The sequence below is a fragment of the Eleginops maclovinus genome, chromosome 4 (assembly GCF_036324505.1).
Source record: "Eleginops maclovinus isolate JMC-PN-2008 ecotype Puerto Natales chromosome 4, JC_Emac_rtc_rv5, whole genome shotgun sequence".
NCBI classification, from domain to species: domain Eukaryota; kingdom Metazoa; phylum Chordata; class Actinopteri; order Perciformes; family Eleginopidae; genus Eleginops; species Eleginops maclovinus.
This window is the reverse complement of record NC_086352.1, coordinates 15,900,253-15,923,808: the sequence shown is the minus strand read 5'-3', so window position 1 is coordinate 15,923,808 and position 23,556 is coordinate 15,900,253. Positions and strand designations below refer to the sequence as shown.

General features: G+C 39.2%; 3 protein-coding genes across 4 annotated transcripts; 2 read left to right on the top strand and 1 right to left on the bottom strand.

Moving 5' to 3' along the window:
• Positions 1-3,624: 3,624 nt before the first annotated feature.
• Positions 3,625-10,550, bottom strand: LOC134863358 (transcriptional repressor CTCF-like). The gene is made up of 13 exons (XM_063881841.1): positions 10,380-10,550; positions 8,509-8,780; positions 8,216-8,398; positions 7,627-7,999; positions 7,335-7,505; positions 6,961-7,094; positions 6,751-6,871; positions 6,504-6,653; positions 6,208-6,368; positions 5,934-6,116; positions 5,720-5,849; positions 5,274-5,417; positions 3,625-4,877 (listed from the first exon to the last, which is right to left on the bottom strand). The coding sequence occupies exons 2-13, from the start codon at positions 8,758-8,760 to the stop codon at positions 4,630-4,632; spliced, it is 2,250 nt and encodes a 749-aa protein (XP_063737911.1). The 5' UTR covers positions 8,761-8,780; positions 10,380-10,550; the 3' UTR covers positions 3,625-4,629.
• A 2,246-nt stretch (positions 10,551-12,796) lies between these two features.
• LOC134863494 (mucin-2-like) lies at positions 12,797-18,853 on the top strand. 2 transcript variants are annotated; one of them, XM_063882044.1, is made up of 8 exons: positions 12,797-13,025; positions 13,870-13,973; positions 14,099-14,558; positions 15,292-15,384; positions 15,468-15,504; positions 15,738-15,809; positions 16,409-17,704; positions 18,231-18,853. In XM_063882044.1, the coding sequence occupies exons 1-8, from the start codon at positions 12,801-12,803 to the stop codon at positions 18,506-18,508; spliced, it is 2,565 nt and encodes an 854-aa protein (XP_063738114.1). In that variant the 5' UTR covers positions 12,797-12,800; the 3' UTR covers positions 18,509-18,853. The 2 variants fall into 2 exon arrangements, with proteins under 2 accessions (XP_063738114.1, XP_063738113.1); XM_063882043.1 differs by having other exon boundaries at positions 18,228-18,853.
• Positions 18,854-19,331: 478 nt separating this feature from the next.
• Positions 19,332-21,744, top strand: nudt21 (nudix hydrolase 21). Its single transcript, XM_063882359.1, has 6 exons — positions 19,332-19,635; positions 20,229-20,429; positions 20,513-20,576; positions 20,657-20,746; positions 21,196-21,271; positions 21,366-21,744. The coding sequence occupies exons 1-6, from the start codon at positions 19,514-19,516 to the stop codon at positions 21,509-21,511; spliced, it is 699 nt and encodes a 232-aa protein (XP_063738429.1). The 5' UTR covers positions 19,332-19,513; the 3' UTR covers positions 21,512-21,744.
• The last annotated feature ends 1,812 nt before the right edge of the window (positions 21,745-23,556 follow it).

The following is a 23,556-nucleotide window of genomic DNA, read 5'->3' as shown; positions in this document are numbered from 1 at the left end:
CAAATCAACTTCCGGTGGTAGGTTTTTAACATAAAAGCCGCACAAGTGAACCCGAAATTGCAGCTGAAATGAAAACATACATACGCAGATATTAACCATTACAATAAGGGCAAAATAACACAGAATCAAAATGAAAACAGGGATAAATTAAATCAATACCATTTTTAATCTGACATTTAATAAATAAAAATGCACCATTGGTAATACAAAATCAAATAATTCAAGAAATAATATGAAATAGAAAACATAAAATGCATTACATACGATGGGAATAAAGGTCACTGTAAAATAAGAAAAAATAAAATCAATACCCATATAAACAAAAAATAATCAAAAATACATATATATTTTCTTCCCAACTATTTGTATAATTTAGCAGTGACACATTAGATGCCATTTAAAGTTCTGGCTGGTGTCAATAGAGCTGATTGTATTTATTTGTATACAAATGATTCATTAGCTGTTGCCTCTAACCAAACATGTGATAATAAACAATCATATTATTTATTATAAGTGCATGTAACTAAAATAACAGTAGTTCATGATTATCTGCCATATACCCATAAGCACTCGTTTTATTTTGAAATGTCGCTCCTGAAACCGGAAATCATGTTTCTGCTAGTTGCTGTGGCAACAAGGATGTCTTGAGTCTGTCACTGTTTTGCTCCTTGTGCTTCGCTGGCGACGCCGTGGTGAATCCAACGGAAAAACACGGACATGCGGAGTTTCCGAGGGAGAAACAGTGTCAGCGTCTCTCACAAACACAACCGACACCAAGGGGTGGTCCGGTGAAACGCGTGGGTTACGTTCAGGCTCTTAAATGTATCTGGTGCAGCGTTGTTGGGGCCGTTTGTCCGAGTTTGTCTGAGCCGGGAAGGAGGGGGCGGCAATGAAGGACAGCATGTGGCGCTTTCTCCTCCAGAGTTCCTACAAAACAGGACGTAGCAGCTGGCAAAAAGCAAGAGTGCTGGTTTTAATTTCTTATGTTAACTAATTAAACAGCTGCCGGCTAAAAATAAACGGCGCCTTTTAAAGTATACCAATGATTCATAGTGAGTGTAAGTTAAAGATAACTGGACAATAGAAAAGCGTAACATAAAAAGTGAACTATCACTATCGACGTGTAAACAAAGTTTCAACAATTTAAATCCTGATTGTATGCTGTCACCACTTAACCTTAGTAGCTTTACTAGCTAACTTTTGTAACAGTTCTTGGCGATCCTGGTCCATTTGTTTCTGCATCATTTAGCTTACAACTAACGTCATATAGACACTGTTTGGGAGAAATACTCGGATCCTTTACTTAAAGGTCACCTTTTATGCTAAATCCACATTTCCGTGTATTTTATGCATTAATATGTATTCTTGTAGTCTCCATAAATATTTAAATAAACCTGAAAAGGTGTATAAGGTGAGATCTTTAAGTAAACGTACAATACTATGGTCTTAATACTCCACTAGAAGTAGAAGTCCTTATTTCAAAATGTTATTTAAGTACAAGTAGAAAAGTATTAGCATCAAATGTACTTAAAGAACAAAAAATACTCAATGGCCCTTTTCAGAATTATAGTATAGAGTACAGAAGTATTATCATCTATCGACCTCAAGTTTCAAAAGTACTTGTTATGCAGAATGGATATTTTCACAGTATTTTATTATGGTTATTCTTGTATCCTGTAGATGTAAGAGCATTTTAGCGTTGCACAGTACTGCATCATATCAGCATATCATGTGCGTTATATACAAAAGAAACTGACTGGTAAATTATCTGAAGTGGAGTAAAAAGAACAATGTTGGCTCTAAAATGAGTAGAAGTATGAAGTAGCTTTAAATGGAAATAGTCAAGTAAAGTAGAAATCTGTCATAAAACATACTTAAATACAATACTTGAGTTAATGTACTTGGTAACTTTCCACCACTGCATAAAAATATATATAGCCTACCTTGTTACAAATCAATTAACAATACAAATATACAGGAATATTTACAATTTAACAGAGAGGTTAATAAAAGCTGCTGAATTGATTAAAACAACATCAAATAAAATAACACTTAACATGCCATGACACAAATTAATACTGGTACTTGTGTAAGAAACATTACACTTGAGCACAGATTTGTATAGGTTTTTTCTGTATTGTTGCCCAAATACATGTTTACGTTTCTTTGAAACAGGGAAGTCTTATTGTAAAACCTTCGGAAATTATAATAATGATAGAAAATATTAAGTTTAAATAACAAAATGATTTTCCAGTAAAAGTTCAATATGACATATTACGCAAGATAAATGTAGAAATATCTCTCACAGTCAGCAGTAACAATAATAAGCTTTAGCTTAATTTACAGCAACTTCTACAGCTATTGCATAACTAGGAGGTTCCCAAACCTCAGATACCACTTAGGCTCAAAATGTCTGTGTTGTCAGGATAAACAAAAACATAATTCAACATGGAGCTAACCATTTCACAGAGGGAGAACATTGAAGAAAACATAAAATATCTAATTTAATAGTCCTATGGTATCCACACCCCACGTCTTAATGTTTGTTGTCTTTTTCACATAATGCAGTTACAACTTTTAGAAACTGGTTAACCATACAATGAAGGGATTCTCTAGCCCTGCTTCAGGAGCACCGATACTGTGTGAACAGTATCAGCAAGAGCCAATAACAGGGACCTAATATAAGTGTGAAGCTGCTGTTTCTACTGAATGACGGCTAACATAATGGCACTGTTTATTATGGTGAGGAACAATCAGGACACACTTTGGGCAACTTTCTTACACTTCTATGAACTTCTACATTTTGGATCACAAAGAAATCACCCAGCTATCAATAGTTTGAAATTAAAAAATGATTAAAATGCTAACATTGTTGATTAAATATCTTATGAGATGTTGTTTCTGAGATACAAATATATGTAACACTTTTAATTATTCATTGGGCATGTGATACCTACTGTGTTTTCCCCTCGAATACAGCGAATATACTGTCTATTTTTTAAAACAGTAGGCCTGTGTACCCGACCACCGCATTTACAGTCGAATAAAATACAATTTAGTAGCTGTCAAAATGGGTTAAAATAAAGCATTCTTCAATTCCAGTATCATTAAAGGTACTTCACTCATCTTTCTGTTGCTATTGAGGCTCATTGCTCAGTTGATTTTGTTGATATAAACAGCACTAGAGAATAGCAATCCGGAATAAGGGAAAGTATGATGCAATACCACTGAAGGCATGTTAAATGATCCCCAATGGGCTCTTCTCACATGATGCAAAATCATGTGACATGTCACATCAGTATTTTTTGCCTCTGGAGATTAGAGCCAATATGCACCAATACAACAGGACATGATCTATAAACAGAAAGTTTTATTTGGTGGGAAATCAAATTATCAAAACCAAGCTAAGCTAGCAGTGCGGGGAGTTTAGTCTTACGCGCAAGTGACTTAGCATTAGGTCATGGAGAACAGTTGATTATGTGAGTTTAAAGGCCGCACACAGACCCTCAATGAAAATCTTAGTTTGGGATGATAGTTAAATCCTGATTTAAGATGAATGACAAATGACCTAATTTGTTAGACACATAAGAAGTTCTTTAGACACAGAAATAAGGAAATATGATATCAAGTTGTCCATTTAATAAAATAGATTTGCAAGCAAAATACAATGACATTTGTGTTAGCACTCAGTTGTTACAAATCAGCACATTTTGATGAACTATGTTTCTAAACATAATTTCTTGGGGCTTACTGTACCACTAACACACATTAACAACATGATTTTAAATATCTGTGATTGAGATCATTACTGCTGCAGAAACATACATCAGTTTCAACCTCCACTTTGTATTGGTTGTACAGTCACATCCTTTCCTCTCTGCCAGTTATTAAAATGTCATTCAAGCTGCTACATCGCATTGCATTGCCAAAAGTACAAAAAGAAAAATCAACCCAAAGTGGAATGGCTACAAAAGGGAGCAAAACCACTTTATATCTTCAAACTCATCAGTGACAATGCTTAGTACATATAGTTCATCTAGAGGTGTTACAGTAGCAATAAACGAGATAGATAAGCAGTCTATTAAGCTTTTAAAAACTAGAAATTGGCATCAAAAGAAGGGAATTATTACCACAGAAAAAAAATATTTCACTTTTCTTACATTGGAGTTGCTGTGATTAACAGCAGTTTCATCTTCCTGAAAGGTGCTGTTGATGTTTTTGTTGACTGTTTTTCAGTGACTTTGTTAAAGCTTGGTCCTAAATCTTATTTTATTTGCCATCTTCTGCTGGCATAATAACCCAAATGTCACTGAGAAGCAGGTTTTAGTCCAAACTGAGAGTAAAAAGGAGCTCTTCAGTGAGGAAAGTGAACATTGGAAAGCAAAAAACAAAACAAAAAAAGTAAAAGATAAAGCAACGTCCACATTATGGGTGAACGTTTACTTTGAAGTGACACACAAAAGGGATTTACAAAGAAAATCATGAAAATGTTTACTCTTATCTTTTGCTAATCTTAAATTACAACAGTGATGTTTGTTTCTGTGCAGGATGCAAGAGTTTGTTATCCTAAATGCCAAGAATTAAAAAATGAACATGTGATCGGGGCTCTGTGTTTACAGGTCTCGTCCATCACCGGTCCATCATGCTGAGGATCATCTCAGGGGTCAGGTCTCCGTTGGGCGGGGTCTCGGCCTCTGCTGTCGCTCCCTCTTCCTGGGACAACTCTTCCAGCTGGATGGTGGTCTTTTCCCCCCCTACCACCACCTGCTCTACGGTCTCGTCATCCAGGTCCACTTGATCAGCTCCCACCTCCTTCTTCACGATGATGTCATCCACCTCTCCAGTCACTTCGTCCTCCACACGGATGATAGCGGCTGCTGTGGGGAGAGTTTCAGGTCAGATCCCAGGTACTTTTATACATTCTTTAATAAATATTCTTTTCACACTTAAAATGAAAATAATAAACACAAGTGAGGGTACTTGAGATTAGACTAAAGCACAAGCAAAGGCTCTGTGCAACCGAAACGCATCTCATATGAAATATTCATGGAAACACTTTAATAACATTTTTTAAATATTGGGTCAACAAATGTCTCCTAAATAGTCCAACACAGGTTAAATATTCTTCAAAAACAAATCTTTCTGAATCCAGCTTTATAAATTACATGAATAGTAAAAATGTATTTGTTATTTTATTTCTAAATTAAATGTATTTCCTTTTATCAGTCATGCACGACTCAATGCTGCCAAAACTATTTAAGTCGGGCTCTTACTGGCTGGTTTGTTCTTTGGGGGCCGTCCACGTTTCCTCTTGACTGGGGGCTCGATAGGGGCGGGGATCGGTACGACAGGGGGGGCCTGTTCCACCTCAAGCTCACTAAGCTCTTCTTCCTCCTCGATATCTTCCAGTTCCTCCTCTACAGATTGATGAGAGAGGAAGTCAAGCATGTGTTTAAAAAAAAGTCAGTTGAAATTTACACACGATGGTTAAACGTTGAGCACAGCAGGAACTAAAGTCATAAATAACCGGACTGAAATGAGTTTTGTTACTATATAGATAGAATGCAAATCTCCCTCGAAAAGTAAAACATGATTTCACAACTCACAGACCACATGTTTTCGTTCAAATTAAAAACGTCTCCTTGTAAGAAGTTGTATATTCCGATGTCAAATTGGTGGGCCGCTACACAAAACAGCTGAACTCTGGAACATATCATACCCGTGTCGTCCTCGTCCCTCCTGCTCTGCATCTTCCTCTTCCTGCCCCGGCGAGCCTTTTTGGGTGCAGGAGTTCCATTTTCATCTTCAACTTCGCCATTGCAGTTCTCAGTGTGACGCAGCATGGTGTTCTGTAGAGCACGAAAATATCCATCAAAACTCAGTGAAACGCTCTAAATTTAAGAAAAGTACACGTGTGCTAAAAGTCCTCTTACCCTGCGGGTGAACATCTTGTTACACTTGGTGCAGACGAAGGCAGTGGGGACAAAGTTGGGGTCGTGGTAGCGCTTGAAGTGCATGTCCAGAAGCTGCTTCTGCCTGAAGGTTTTCTCACACTGGCTGCAGGCAAACGGCTTCTCCCCTGTGTGTGTGCGCTTGTGCATCACCATGTGGCGTTCCTATGGAAGAGACAGGCCAGAGGTTAATACTAATTTATTCAGCATCAAAAGTTACACTGCACAGGTGCTTTATATTAAACCTGGTACACACCTGCCTGCAGCAGTAGTCACACTGTTCACACTTGAAGCGTTTCTCATTCTTGTGGGTTTTCTGATGCTGGATGAGAGCGTACCTCTCATGAAACACAGCATCACAGTAACGGCATTTCTTTCCCTTCTCAATAAATGAGTGCTGCTTCCTCAAGTGAACACCTGGAAGAGAAATAGCAAAGATATGAAAATCTTCTTCAAAGTTTCTTTGGCATATTGCATAAATGGAGACTAAAAACAGATCTGTAGCCTTTCAGTTCAGTACATTGCAAATCAAAATGACAGCAGATTACTAACCGAGATCGCTTTTGCGAGCAATGACCGTATCACAGTGTGGGCAGTGGAACTTGGCCACGTTCTCCGTGTGTTTCTGCAGGATGTGCATCTTCATGGTGCCACTCTGAGTGAAACGGGCATGGCAGATGTAGCACTCGTATGGCTTTTCACCTGCAAGAACAAAGGAAGAATTCAGTAAGTGAGGTATTCTTTTTAAAGTGGACCAAACTATTTTATATTGGCTATTACATGGTGCCAAGTTTTTCACCTGAATGTGTCCTCATGTGTCTTTTCAGCTTATAGGTGTCTCTGCTGGCATAGCTGCACAGGCTGCACTGGAAGGGTCGCTCCCCTGTATGAGAGCGGATGTGCCTTTTCAACTTGCTCACCTAGAGAAAAAGGACAGGAAATTTAAAATGAGACACCATGCCTGGATGTTATAGCAGATGAGCACCTGGATCATAAAGTGATTACTTGCCTCCACGCTGCAGTAGTCACACATGGAGCACTTGAAGGGCTTCTCATGGGTGTGTTTGTAGCGACGATGACGCACCAACTCACCGCTGGTCACAAATGCCATGTCGCAGTCTTGGCATTTATGTGGTCGAGTGCCTAAAGAAACAAAAGAAAGTGAAAAAAGTTGCCACTTATTAATAATAAAATATATTTAATTCCTGCTTTGGCTTACACATGACTGAGCAGTGACACAATGGACAGAATAACTAAATTCTGAATCGGAAACTAGCCAGTAATTCGCAGAACATTTTCCATCTAACCACATCAATTGATGTAAATGATTTGAAACTGTAAAATAATGTTACATATACAAGTATAATAATTGTTTAGCATTACCTGTGTGTGTATTGAGGTGGTTTCTCAGCAGCGTGACGGTTCGGAAGGCCCGTCCACACAAGTGACATTTGTGTGGCCTCTCGTCTGTATGACTCTTCATGTGCCTGTCCAGGTTGGAGCGCCTCGGGCAGGTGTAGCTACACAACTCGCACTGGAAAGTCTTCTTTACACCTGCAAACAACAGTTGAATATTTAAAAGAAAATACAAAAAAAAGAAGAACACATAACCACAAAAAATGTCCAGTCTTTCAGCATCTTGTCAAACGGTCTAAATAACCTGTGTGAGTCTCACCTTTCTTTTTGATCTTGGTGGGCTTTGGTGGCTTCATGTTGCCCACAACTTTCTCTGCATTCACTTCCGACAGCATCCCCTCCTGCTGCTCTTCTTCAAAGTCGTACACAGAAACATCCATGTCGCGATCGCCCTCTCCGTAGCGCAGGCGGCTCTTCTTTCCCTTCTTCCCTTTACCACGGAGGCCGCTGATGGGCTGGTAGTCTGGGTCCTTGGTCCATTCTGGGTCATCTTGTGGCTGCACAGTGGTTTCTATTTCTGCAGGCTCTTCTTCGTCTTCTTCTCCCCTCGCCACTTGAAGCTCATCGTGGGCTGCTTGAAGCTCCTCCTGCTCTACAGTCTCTACCTCACCATTGGCTCCCACTTTTACCACCTAAAACAACACATTTCAAATGCATATCAAGTTAGTTTTAAGTCATTTTCAAAACTCTGGTTTATGTTTTTGAGCTACCAAGAAAAACAAAGTAGTTTCATATTTGTTTTGAAAGGAACTTTGATCACACTTGCTTCAGTCATAACAAATCTGAAAACATCCCATTTTATCTTACAACAGGAGTTCTTGTAATAGAGCTCAAGAGTTGTTTCTCACCTGGAAGCCCTCGGGCAGGGGAAGAGTGTGACAGATAACAGGATCTGCATCCTTGTTAGCGTGTGATGCGTCAACAAAGGTGGCCTGGAGCCCCTCTACAGTTGTTGCTGTGACGGGAACCTGCACCAACTGCAGCTGACCAAGACTTAAAGCAGATCCTGCCTCCTGCTCCATGTTCACCACCTACATGGGGGGGGGGGACACACAACCCTTTAATTAACATGATATCCCAAACAAAGCTGTTACTCAAACATTAGTCAGAACTTTTATTGATCAACGTGTTCTTCACATACCTGAAGCGTGATGATCTGACCATCATCTCCACCAGTAACAGTCACCGTGCCTCCTCCCTCCAACACCTCCGTCTTCATTTGTAGCAGAGCGGGATCGAGAGCATCCATCACCATCATCTCCATTTGGTCAGACACACCCCCCTGTGCAGCCATGACGGCCCCCTGTATCAGAGCGTCTCCGCTCTCTGTCAGGCTCTTTCCTTCAGGAGCCAGTTCACCACTGGTGTCCATGGAAGCAACCTCGCCCTCCATGGCGATGGGCTTGATGACACCTTGAAATCAGGAGGCAAAAAATGAAAACAAGGACTAACCGAGGTAAAATCTATGTTTATAAAAACAAATATAGTATACATTTACACATATAATAAACAGTCTAAGATGTTCCTGAGTCAACAGGACATTTTGTAGTTTTATTTTTTGAAGCGGGAGCACAACAAATGAAAGTGCATTTCATTTGGCAGTTATTATGATGGTAGTATTATCAATAGTGGATATTTCTAAATCTCCACCAGGGGCTGAGATGTTGTCATTTTAAAAAAAAACAGAAAAAGGAGTTTACTCCTCTATAGAGCCACTCATTTAGTTTGATCTAATAATAACAACAATAATAATAATAATACTTCATGCATTAAATATAAATCTATGCGTTTCCCCTTAATAAAATAGATGAAGAAATTTAAATCACGATTAGATAAATGGCATGCACATAATATTTAGGTTAAGTTATTATAGTTTACAAAGTAAACATTCGCAGTAAAAGCCCACACATGTAGAATGTAGTGTGGCAGAAGCTAGGTGACAGAAGTAAAGAGATAGAGATATATACACAGATCAATGCGATATATATGTTTTGAGTTACTTACAAACTCTTGTTAAGAGTATTCAAATTGTCAAGCGAAGAAAGTAGCCAGTAATAATAATAATTTGATTATGTACATATTGCAAAACACTGGTCTCATAGTTTGTGTTTTTATTGATGCCAATTTGTTGTGACAGAATAATCATGTTTTCCTACTGTTCCTTGTATAGTTCACATATTTGGAGCCAAATAGTTGATGCTTTGAGTCACTAAAATATAGCAGAAGAGTTTTCCAACCCCCTCTCGCATTGATCTGTAGCCCAATACAGATGAACCTGGATACAATGAAGCACATCTCGACTCTTTGACTTTCAGAGTTTCATAAGGAATATGCTTGTAAAGTAGGAGTCGATTAAAGTACTGGCAAGAGCTTTCGGTCAAATGCAGGGGAGCAATCAGATGCAAAAGAGCCATCACTGTGAGTTTATCCTGCATAAAATCCCCCCGTAATGTTGTCACACAGTGAGGAGAACTTTAGAAAAGTGATCATGTACGTCTTCCTGTGTTGTTAAGACAATGCTATCAGCCATAAATCAATCGATACTTCGCAGTAACTCGCCCCCCGTTTTAAAAAGCACTTACATTACTTTAGTAACACCTCTTTATCATCTGAAAGTTAATCAGTGGAGGATTTCTACATAGTTGAATCAAACGACACTACTTTTACATGAACTCGTGTTAGTTTACTCGGGAGGCGCGATCTGAAAACAGGAAACAAAGGGCACGATAAGATGGACGTCAGGCCTGAACAAACTTAAAACAGAAATAGCAGTAAATACCACCATCCCTGTGTAAATACCCCACTATGTCAGGCGAAAAGCAACAAAACGCTCAACTGGGACACGGAGTTGCAGTTTATAGACAGATTTAGTGCGTTTTGGATAACGATAGAGGGAGACAAACACCCCCCGCCAGCCGCCTCGTCGGTAAGCCCTACCGTGACACCTAGAGGCCGGCGACGGCTCCTACAAAAACCTCTCCGTTTTCGGGGAAAATTAACCGCTGCACTTACTCTTGGTTGCTTCTTTTGTCCGGTATATTCAGTCGGGGGCTCTGTATAGATGGTGGTTCCTCTCGGCCCCGGAGTGAACGTCCGTATGTGCCGAGCGCAGGACTAATAATTTTCTCCCGCTTGGGAAGAGTGGGCCTTACACAAAATGGCGGCCCTTTAAGAGCTACCGAGGCTGCGCACAAACAGCACCGGAGGGAGTGTCCGAGGACACGGTGAGGGTGCTGGGCGCCAGATTTGAATTCAGTTGTGGGCGTGGCTACCGGTTGTTGCACCACATTCTGTGGCTTCATTCAGAAATGTAGGATTTTTAGCTTTATCATAGTAAGAGGGATATTAGCTGACACAGTACTCGGTTTTACATTGGTTTATAAGTTAAAATAAGTATAACAAATGGTAAGGTTTGGTTCCCTGTACATCTATGACACAATGTTTAAGTAAAACAGGTCAATAAACTGTAAAGATAGAACAACTTGGTAATGTCAGCTGAAATCTTTTACATTTTGACAATACATTCACAGTAAGTACATTTCATGCGGAAACAGTTGAACAAATAATTTATTGAAACCGGTAGCACATCCTTTTATTTGAGAAGCCTTTCATATAATGTTTTCTGTAACGCCTTATTGATAGAAACTCCCATAAGTTTTGGTAAAGGTAACCCCTCTTTTGGAGAGGAGCTTGATAAAACTGGCCAGTAATTTCTCAGATTGCTCCCATATTAAGATTATTTTTAAAAGAACTGAACTAAATTAATTTGTTTTCTGATGAGAAGTCAAGATAACTTTTTTTATCGAGCATGAGGTCTGAACCTCTAACTATTTCTATCACATTTAGATTGAGGTTACACATCATTTTGTGACTTCCTAAAATCAGCCACAAGAGGGCAGTGTGGATGTGGATGTTGTGGGTAAATGCACTGTGTAAAGATGAATAATATATATCAGTTTTATCTATGTGAAGGGCCTCACAACATATCTGATCATCCCTAGGGATTTTGATAGATTTGAGTTCACATTTGCCCACCAAATAATCACCTGAAGGGTCTATTTTGGACATCAATTTACCTGCATTTCAAATAAATAAAAGAAAACTGATACGTCCAAAATCCCTATAAATTGTTATCTCATCACCTAACTTTACAATATATGTGTTTATCTCATTTACTTCTCAGTTGTAATATACCTAGGGTAGATCTGTTACATCTGCACCTTACAATAAAATAGCTGATGTCATATTACTACATAGAAAACCTGACATTGGTTCGTTTATGGAAATCAAGTTATTGCTGTGTTCCTGTTTAGAGTGAAATGTTCAGAAGTGAACCAGTACTAAAAAAAGAAAATAAATATGTTCCCCATCGAAAGATTTTGCGGGTCAGTCTTTAATCAATGTTGAATTATATGAATCATTGTCTAATGTGCCACTAAAGTCAGTGTAAATGGTAAATTTAAATATCAAAGTGTTTCAAACTGGGAATTGAGGTGCCCTGTTTGAATATAATTTATTTTAGAAAATAATTCCCTTGAAACTCCCATAGACATTACCTCATGGATGGCAGATAATGAAGATGCAGAGACATTGGTGCTTGTGGGTGTGTCTTATATTATGGTTTCTGATCAACTCTTACAGCTCATTATCAAGATAACAAACAATTCTCTGTGGAATTAGCAACAATCTGGCATTACAAAACTGTATAAGATACAGGGGCTACAAATCAATAATGCAATTGATTGCAAAACTGTAACAAGGCGATACATTAATTGCATTTGATTATTGTGACAAACAGGTACACAGCGTATATAATTTTAAATCTAGGCTTATTGATTAAGAAAGCTCACCGTGTTTCTGATATTAATTACAGTATTACAAACAGTCTATTGTGACTCGATGGGAGGAAAATATGTGATGTTGGATAACCTTGAATACTGCAATAAATCTAGCCTAATACTTCTGATGAATAAACAGATATTTGAAATATAAAAATATAATGTTTATATATATGTATATGTATGTTTGTGTGTTTGTTTTTTAAACTTCCAACTAACATTAAAATAAAATATATATATATTGTGCTGCTTTTTTAAAGCATCAATATTTCCGGAAAGGACAATTTGCTTTAGTATGAATGATACACCTCATTCTGAATTACAGCATTTTCAGGGCATTTGTTCCGCATATAAATTAATTATTAATTTGTTACATAACCAATAGAACATTTTGTTCATTTTAGTTTTTTCCACTGTAGCAAACTCATATGTTCCTCCACTCCGCTGTAGGATGCAGGGATGAAACGAATCTCAGTGTGTCCACTTTATTTCCTCCATCTTCCTCCTGCCTCTTCTTATTTGATCACCATCTTTTTTTCTCATGGTTGTCCTCTCGTAGGGGAGGGGGCAGAGAAAGGCGAGGCTCTGTTGTCAGATGTGTCAGTCTAGCCGGCCCGGCCCCTCCCACCTCAGAGAGCATTACATACTGCTGCTGCCTGAGCTCTTAGCAACCGTGCCTCGGCAACAGAGCTCCACAGCAACAGCGTGCCGTGTCTCCCCAATGGAGCTGCCATTGGGCGGACCAGCGCTCCGGCACTACACCCAGAGCAGACCAAGACCTCATCGACAAAAACTCAACTATCGCCCCAGCAGACCACAGGTACATCAGAGAGGTTTTTGGGAAAGATGGAGAGTCTGTGAGGAGAGAAAATGGAAGGGGGAGCTGTAATAGGGTACAGAGGGGAGAGGCAGGGGGAAGGGAAGGATGGAGGGGGAGTGCTGTGAAAGATGCCTGGTCCCTGCTTTGAATACGGCTGCCCCATTGTAGCGGTCACCGGCTGTTTGATGAACACACACTTCATATTTCTGTGTGTGAGAGCAGGATGACTATATGTATGAGGATGGGTGGTAGTTTGGTTTTGCATGTCTTCTTTCTCTTCCCTTATTTTTCCATGAATTGAGTATCGTAAAAAAATGTTTGACCATCTCCATTTTTCCACTGATCATGTTGTCACATTAGCCTGTAGACATGCAGTCACTCCCTTGGAGCCAATGGCCAGGGAAACTAGAATCAAGCAATTCCCAAGACAGGATATCAAGTATCAGTGACTTCTGCTAAATTTGTGTTCTGCAGTCAACCTCCTGATTTTTATTGCTACTTGTGGCTACAGATGTTAATATGATCAGGATGATGCAGCTGCAATTTTGATATCACATTACCTACATTTGCAAAAGGATTTATCTTGCTTTCGTTCTGCATGTGAAATCTAGTGACGCCCCCCAATTGTACGTTACTGAGCAACTGACTCAAAGGAGGCTGGTTTGTAGCATGAGAGATTCAAACCAAAATACACCTATAGAGGCAGAAGTGCCAAAGTGTGTGTTTTTTTTATATGGGTGAGGGTTATGTAATGTAATACTACATTGGATACAGGCTACTCTTCAACATCAGTGTGTTTGATCTTTGGTGTGAAATGTTTTCTGTGTTTGTGTGTGGTAATTAGGAGACGATAATTGAGAGTGACAATGAAGTCCTTGAGCTCATGGGGAGAGTGGATGAAGGAGTTGAAGAGTTCTTTACCAAGAGAGTACTTCCTACTGATACACCGTGAGTATCATCTGCCTAATTTGCCTCTTTATGGCTCCTTGATAGTTTGCTCATTTTGATACCAATTATAATTTAATAAACGATTGCTAGAGAACTGTTTGACAGTACATGACCCCTTTAAATAGGACAAAGCAAGAAGAGGAATCTATCACAGTGCATGAAGAAGTGGCTCCTGCCAGCTCTGTTCCTTGTCCACCACCGACAAAAACACTCAGGAGGAAGCTCGGAGACTTCTTTACCCTCAGAAAAAGACGAGGTCTGAAATCAGAACCTAGCCAAGATGGGCGACCCAAAAAGGCCTCCATTGCCGATCTCATCCGTCCGCTCAGGGAAGTCGCTAGAGCCGAGAAAGAAAAGGATAAGGACAGAGTCAAGGAACAGGACAAGGAGAATGAAAAGGAGAAGGGGAAAGAAACTCCCAGTGTTGTTACTGGAGATCCTGCTGTTCAGGAGACGATGGGTGCTCCACTGAGGGGTGAAACTGGGCCTCCCCGCCGAGCTCTCAGAGAGGGAAAGTCCCAGTCTCTCATTCTGCTATCTGGATCAGCTGCAGCAGGGACTACTAATGCCAGAAACACTTCAAAGGTGAGTCGGCCCTATTGTGTATCACTTTCTAAGTCTTTTTCTAAATGTGTTCCAGAGGGTCTACGTCAGATCCATAATATGTTTTTAAACCAGGATTATTTGTTTGAATTGTTCTTATAATGAAGATACCATTGTCCTCATTAAATGACCATGTGCAGTTGATCTTAATTAGCCTTGCTAAAAATGGCAAATACAAAGAGTATAATGGTTTAAGATCGCAGGGCCCTGTTCATAGAAAACACATTTCAAGAGAATTAAGTCAAGAATGTTCAAAAGAAAGCATAAAGATGGTGGAGTAGTGGACTCCAACCTTGAAAAAATATCCTTTTTGATAGTTTTGAAGTGGAGGAAGTTCTGCAAGAACTAAAAGCCAAATAAGCTTCAAATGTAGTACTGGGTAAATGCTAATGCTTCTACTTGCTTCACAAAAGCTGTTTTTGAGAACATCGCTTTCCTTTAATTAATAATGATAATTATCATCAATGACCAACATTTTCTTGTAAATGATATCCTGTTTGCAGTAATTGCAGTGATCAAACATGTAAGCATTAAAATGTGTGTTTGTGTGCATAGATGGTTTCTTTTCTAAGAACAAATACCAAATATGTGGGTTTAGACATTTGTTCTTCAGAAATGTTTGTGATGAGTCCCAGTGTTTGTAGAGTTTAAATAATTTATGCATTTAGATCAGCAGCTATGTTTTGAAGCTCACTCACTTCTTTGCTGATTTCAGAAACAATTTGAAGGCCAACACAGTTTTGAACAGAAACTCCACCTCATGCTTCAACGTATTGGAGTTTCCAAAGCTCAGCCAGGAGAGACACAGGTGTGTGAAAGGGCATTTCTCAATTTACATATGTATACTGTTGTAGTCTTGAAAAGGGTTTAATGTTTCTTTTACTTTTGTAGAATCCAGAGGGAGAGATGAAAAAAGCAGAATCTGAAGGTATGTCTCGATGGTTAATATGATTAAACTCCTCTGCTCCAGCTTAGTGTTAATGAAGCTGAATTGATCTTTGAAGTTGAGGGATTTGTATCAAAAGAAGATACCTTTTCTTGTTTAAATGGATCAGTTCTCCATAAGAAAGATTTAATTTCTCTTTGGGCAGATACGACTGCTCTCCATCCACTTAAGGGATAATAAATTAATACCTCTTTTTAATGATCTCTGTGCCTCAGGTACTATCATTGACAGTAAACCTGAGCCACCGCCTACTTTCACAAAACCTCGAACGATGTCTGCATCATCAGGTAAACACAGACACCAACACGGATTCACTCTCAAATACAGTTTGGCTGTGTTCAAAATTGCATACTAACACACCACATACTCAATCAGTGTGCACTGCCTAATATATTAATGATTACACGGATTTCAGGCTTAAATTACAATTGAACAAAAACAGTTTATCTCATTTTTAAGTTAACATTGCTCTTTGACCTAATGTTTTATTTACCATAATTATTTTAAGACAAACACTTTAGTGTTAAATAGGTTGCAAACATCCTTGCATTTCTCACATTCACAAAATCTACTTATTATGCAGTGGGAACGCATACAATTGCAATTTGACGTGTGGTATGAATTGGGAATTTCTAAATATCAGATTTTCCCTACACAGTTACAATAAAAAAAAGGAATAACATTTGGATATTATCTCTTTTCTACCCAGTTACTTAAAATCAAGTGTAGCGAGGTGAACAAATAGAAAATGATTCAAGAGAAGCTGGGTTATTGTCATTATGTTGTTTGTTTTATGAATTATCAACAATGTGTAAATATCCGTTAGTATGCAATTTCGCTAAGACCATATGGTAAGCAATCATTTTTACACTGCATTTTTTTTCAGACACAAGACATCAAATTCGCCCGAGTGTGTCGGCACACGAGTCAGCTGGAAAACCTGCTTTGCTTCCAAAGCCCGTTATCAGGCCAGGTCCGCCCCCCACAACATCTGGCCGCAACACACCTGAGAACGAGCTAGCCCAAATACAGGAAGCGGAGACAAACACACCCACTAAACAGAGTCCAGCTGCAGCTCCTGCACTCACTTCTACCACCACTCGTACTTCACCAACAATCTCAAACCCAGTTCCTGACACAAAAGAATATACGAGTGCTGAACCTCCCGCTGACACAGATACAAACACTGACTCCGCTGACCCCACTGCTGCAGCTAGAACACCCACGAATGTTACAGAGCCTGACAGTAAACCTTCTATCCCTGAAGCTACTACCGCTGAACCACCAACCTCCATCTCTAAGACAACCGTTACAAGCACCACTCCCCCCGCAGAGCCCCCTGCCACCACTTCAGTTACTTCCATTTCCTCTGAGTCCGTCACTCCCAGCCTCTCTGTCTCTTCCACCTCAACAACAATAACTACACCTTCCGTTACATCCTCTGATACCGTTTCTGCTCCCAGCAATGAAGGCTCGGTTTCCACAACAAATCTGTCAACTGCATCGACTTCTCTGTTAGTAGATCCTGCTGCTGGTGGTGATTCAGCTATTTCTGTCACCACCACAGCTTCTTCCCCTGCCACCAGCACTTCAGATATGCCTTCTGCTAACACTAATTCAGTGACTGAAGGTAGTGATGACTCCCCTTCAGTCACCTCTTGCCCTGTTACATTAGTTTTGTCTGACACTAAAACAACATTCCCACCCCCAAGTGATACCATTATAACTGGAGCTTCACCTCTACCCTCCACTACCTCTTCCTCTACTATGATTTCTTCTCCCGACCTTCCTCCCACCATCTCCACCTCCTCCACCACCCCTAAAAGCCCAACAACCACCGACTGCATGAACACCTCTTCCATCATTACTCACCCAGCCACCTCTGACCCCACTGATGAATCTGTTCCGTTCACTTCCTCCAGTGAGACAAACCCCACAGACACCACTTCCACTGCCACCACTTTATACCGTGCAGACACCACATCCACCAGCTCATCTTCTGCAGCTGCAAAATGCTCCCCACTCATGACCGACTCTGACCCACCAAACGACGGCAGCTCTACCCTCACACCTGATAACGCAAGTGATGCTTCTCAACATTTGACTAGTCCAGGTCAAGATAATGATGTGCAGATATCTGCTGAGGGAAGATCCAGTGAAAAGCCTGCAGAAAAGGGCACACGTAAGTTAAATGATATGTGTTCTCGTTTTTTATTATCTGGTTTTAAGTGTAACCTTTTTCACTCTGGGGCCTCATTACAGAATAGTAATCCTAAGAACCCAAAAAATCCTATCTTCCTTTTACAGAGGAAACTCCTAAACTCATGGTTGTGTCCTAATCCATCCCAAAATGTAAGAAATCCATATATAATTGTGAATTCAACATACGTGTATTTAAAAACAATGTTTCTGACACAGCTGCCACTTTTGTAAGGACAAGGTATATGCAATCATAATTTCCAATCATGGTTCTGTGATCAATTCCTCTGCTTAAAATGAAGCAGGACAAGAATTTTGATTGTTGGAATAGCAATTCAAAATGTCTTCCCTAAGTGAAGCAATATAGGATTTCCTACTTGGACATTTTTCTGTAATGAGGCCATTTGCTATTTGTCCAAGTGTCAAATGGGGACATCATTTGTTTTTATTTTGTCAAGCAAGTGTGTATTTTGAAGGGCATATTTTGTATTTTTCTCTCTACATAGCAGATGAAGAGCTTGAGATGGACCAAAATAGCAAGCAAACTGAGACAAAGGAGAGCAAGAAAGTTGTTGACAATGGGAAGGAGAGTGAGAATGAAAACCAGAAACCAACTCTCAATTCTGACGGTGAAGTGATAGTAAAAGAAGTACAGGACGAAAGTGTGAAACCTGAAGAAGACACAATGAAATCTAAAGTAGAAGAACCTGCATCAGGGAAAGATGGTGAGCTGTGCAGCGACAAGGGGGAGAAAGAGGATGAAAAACAAGATGATGGTGGGAAGTAATTCAAAAGTTAGGAAATTGCTAAACACGGGACCAACTACTGTGACGGGGAGAGAGAGACCACAGTAAAGAGTCAAGGGGGAAAAGATCCATGGCACTTCCTAAAGGGACCACCACATTACAGCAGCACACCACAGAGGGAGGGCCACTGGACCAAAGAACTGAGATCCCCTTGGTGTGACGTAATCAACAAATCCAGCAGTGTCTTTGTCCTTTTTTAACTTTCGTTTGACTTTTTGCATTGCACGTATGATTATGTACCATAAGACAACTACTGTGGTAAAATACACCATGTTTACAATATATGGAAAAGAGACATATGACAATTAAATGGAATATTGAATTGACTGAGGCATTCCTTCTGCTCTTTATGTGTGAGAATACATTGTTTTTAACAAATAGATATTTTCAGACAGAAAACTCAGGGTACATGCAATTTGTAATCTATCTGCAGTCTTCATGGTCGTCATTATCTCTATTCAATAATGATCTTTGGTGTTAGATTAATAGATGTTGTTGAAAGCTCTGGACATTTTTATATGACCCTGTATTATAATATACTATAATAGCCTTATTTATAACTTTAATTAAAACATTATTATTATTCAATTTATGGAGGGATAAAAAATGATATCAACAATTGAACTCAATCCATGTATTTAACTTAAGGGAAAAGCAAAGTATTTCCATAAGTACTTTCATAATCAGTCTATGATACTTTGACTTGATTTAAAGATTGGGGTACAGCAATCGCAAAGATGAGTGAAATATAACCCACTTGAAGATCACCACCCACACCACCAGGGGACGCTGTTGGGGACAGCCCGCACTACTTCAACCGGAAAAGGAGGGCTGAGGGAAACGACAGTGGGGAAATTGTTGTGTACTGTTCACACAATAGTTCTGACGTTATTTGGCTATTTTTGATAATCCAGCCGTTTTCTTGCCCTCCACCCCTTTGAGGTTCACGTGCAGCCAGGATTGGCGTCGTCAAGCTCGCTGTAGAGATGTCGGTCGCGCCTCCAAATCGCTCGAACGCCGGCTGGCCGCGCGGAGGAGCCGTTCAGTTCGGGAACAAATACATCAGTGGGCCCGCGAAATCCCTGTCTCTGGAGAGGACCATCAACCTGTAAGTGCTGCAGCAGCAGATATTTACATAAAAACATCAAGTACACCGACTTTAAATCTACCTAAATGCCTCAATTAGCTTTATATGTCCGATGATGGAAACAACAAACAAACAACGTGTTACACAATAACCCAGCGTGCACGATGTGGTAGCGTTTTGGTCCTGGATGTGTTTGCTTAACACTAATATTCGGATTCAGAATCAGGTTCTTTACCAATGTCTATAATGGTGAATACATAAGCACATTCAATTAAAGTAGTATAATTAAAGCAAATAAGTTAAAGTGGAAGAGTAGGATTGGGAAACATTATTTACGATGTTAAATTGTTTGCAATTCATCCAAATGTCGTTTAAAATCGGGCACTAAAACAAACTGGAATAACATTACCTTGCAATTTATCAATATGTGTAATGCATTACCGTAAGGATTTTTTTTTTAATGTAACATATAATATGGAAATAGGCAACAATAACTCACATGGTTCCCCTTAAGGATAAACAGATTTGCTTCTAGTTTGTATCATTAAAAAAATGTATATGTATATATCTTTGGTCATGTTTAATGAGGTTTCATGTGTGTGTTTGTATTCCAGATACCCTCTAACCAACTACACATTCGGCACCAAGGAGCCTCTGTATGAGAAGGACAGTTCAGTGGCCGCACGGTTCCTGCGGATGCGGGAAGAGTTTGAGAAAATGGGAATGCGGAGAACCGTGGAGGGCGTTCTCATCGTCCACGAACACAGGCTGCCTCATGTGTTACTGCTGCAGCTGGGCACCACTTTTTTCAAACTGTGAGTAGTTCAGAGGCTCCTATGTGAAGCAGCATAAGAGTTTTTACAAAGCATTCGTCTGACAGTTTGCTTTTCTCCTGCAGTCCCGGAGGAGAGCTGAGTCCTGGAGAGGATGAAGTGGAGGGTCTGAAACGCCTGATGACGGAGGTAACTACATCACTGCACACTTAACAGTTCTTTTTCGCTGTTGTGGAATTTATGTTCAATCACTTTTTGTTTTCCGTTAGATCCTCGGACGGCAGGACGGCGTGAAGCAGGACTGGGTGATCGACGACTGCATTGGCAACTGGTGGCGCCCGAACTTTGAGCCTCCACAGGTTGTTGCACTCAGATGACTATAACAAGTTTTGAGGATTGAATTCACAGAAAGAACATTTTAAATAGATATTCTTATTTTTAATATTGTAATTAAAAGCAGTTAAGCCTCATGTTAAGGTTTAAGCAGCGTCTGGTCAACATCTTTGTTCCAAAATATTTGTTGTATGTCATTATTACTTTTACATTCAACCCTAACCTTACAACATAACTAACTGGAGGTACATGGAATAACTTAAATTTAATGGAACTCCACTCCAAGTTTTTTACCTTGTTACTCTGCGGTTTGAGTAATTTAAAGACATTGCCAAAGGCTGCCATTTTTTTGCTTCATAAATCCATGAAAAAAGATGACTCAATCTCTAGTCTAAAGCCATGTTGTTGATAATGATATAGTGTATAGTTTCTGTGCGTGCACATTTGAACTAATATGAAGTTGTTTCTTTTGCAGTATCCATATATCCCAGCTCACATCACCAAACCTAAGGAGCACAAGAAGCTGTTCCTGGTTCAGTTGCAGGAAAAAGGTCAGTATATGTACATTTTATTAATTTAACACTGATGTTTAGTGGAGAATAAATAATGGACAGAGTTGAATCTCTGTGATTTTTATCTCCACAGCGCTTTTTGCTGTCCCCAAAAACTATAAACTGGTGGCAGCACCATTGTTTGAATTGTATGACAACGCTCCTGGATATGGACCAATCATTTCCAGTCTACCACAGCTTTTGAGCAGGTATAGTTTGTGTCACTGTGTAAGTAGCTAATTTAAGACACAATTTGAGACAGTCTGTTTTTTTTTTGTTCTGTTGATTGTGCCTGTGGTTAAATAAAAAAACTGAAGGGCTGGGTTAGAATATAGTAACATCAACTGTCTGTATCAAGGATGTAAAATTGCTGACAAAACCTGTACAACCTGTAACTTTTATAAACATAATTCAATTGGCATGTTTTCTTTCATGTTTGAAGTGTAACATAATAAACATTTTTATCAACACCAGTCTACACAGTGAAAGCCTGATGAATGTCTACTAAAGACTACTAAAGAGCTTTCTCAGAAATTATTCTTCTGAAATGTCAACACTGGAGACACTCACGCACCGTTTTTGCAGATAAAGATTGAAGGCAGCTGATTGCCATCAAGAATAACAAACATGCAGGGCAGCGTCAAGGGGTTTGTAGGGCATTACCGAACATTAAACATGTTCACATTTTAAATTCTAAATCAACAATAAAATGATGCGTAGCTTTTTTATTTTTTGCATGTCTATTAACTCGGTTTAAGCCCGGTCGTAATGCAATGTTCCCGATTAGACTTCTCTACACTTATGATTAGTATGCTTTTTGTGGAATTAGATTCCAAGTGTGTATAGATGTTAAAAATAATCCCAAAATTCACAACACGTTTTTCGTGTAACAAAATGCGCCTTGAATCTAAATTTGCTGGCTTTTAAAAATTGTTGACTTAAAAATGTGACTGAGGAACTGCTTGCGGCACACAAAGTAAGGCACGCCACCATAATATCAGGGCTGTCTAGCAGAAAGGAAATTAAGGAATTTGTTAATAAAACTTACTCGGATATTAATCGCACTGTGCGTGTTACCCTGAATGCGACACTGCAGCCTTGTGCGTGTGTATTCACTCTACTTGTCCTGACTTGCAGCGTTCACGAGACGGGTGTGGCATAAGATTATAACATAGTATGTTTTTGGCTTAAATGCATGTTTGAGAAATACTAGGCATACGTGTTGAGTGATACAGGATGTTTTGTAAGAGTTTGTAAATAGATGTTTTGATATAGTTGATGTTGTTAAACTCAGCCCCCACTAACTTAGAATTATTCAGGATTTAGTAGGTTTTTTGATTCTTCGTTCTCCACGGTGGCATGTGAAGTTTTCTTCAAGAATTCAAGATAAAACGCGGTGAGTAATTGATGTACAAATGATAATTGTAAGGGTGAAGTATTCCTTTTAAAGGTGCCCTCTGTAGTTTCCTTGTTTTTATACAACCACTGTTATTAAAAAAAACTCAGTGTCTTAAGAATAAATGCATAACACATCTATTATTTTAAATCTGGATTTGGATTCATTCCTTTTGAAGTCTTCTCACCTGCCTTTGCTGTGGCCCACCCATCAAAAATTACCATAAACTCCACAGGTTACATTTAACAGAGAACAAAACCTATTCAAAAGATGGAAAAGAAAAAAATCTCTGCCATGATTGTGCAAATAGTCTCTTAAACATTAACTGAATTTTTAATAATTATCTTTTTATAGGTTCAACTTCATTTACAACTAACTTGAGTGCACAGGAGTACGTCTGGCTGTCTCTATGAGTGCAGTCCTGTGTGAGTGAAGATGAGAGACAATGTGGAGAAAAAAACCTTTCATCTTTAGCTCAACTTTCACAAAAGAAAAGCTTGTCATGTTAGGTATATTTACATTTCACGGGGGGGTTTATACTGATAGAAAATGAAAATGTCATGTGTGTGCATTTTTTCTGTTTTATATTTTTTTATCTTGAGAATCTGCAAGTTTATGTAGTCTATTCCAGTTTGCTAAGAATTTGATTTTATGTTTATTCTGAGGAGGCCCAAGTTTGATTAAACAAACTACATCCTGTTGTTTTAACCTGTAACAATGCTGTTTTTCTTTCTTTTTAATAAACAGTCCTTTTGAGTTTGTTTCTGTTGTAAGTACAAAGACCAAGTGAGTCCCTGAATGGTAATCATTAATGTTTAAAATAAATCAAGAAACATTAACACTGGCAAAATATTAAGAAATTGAATGCAGTGTGTTATTCTTTAATGCT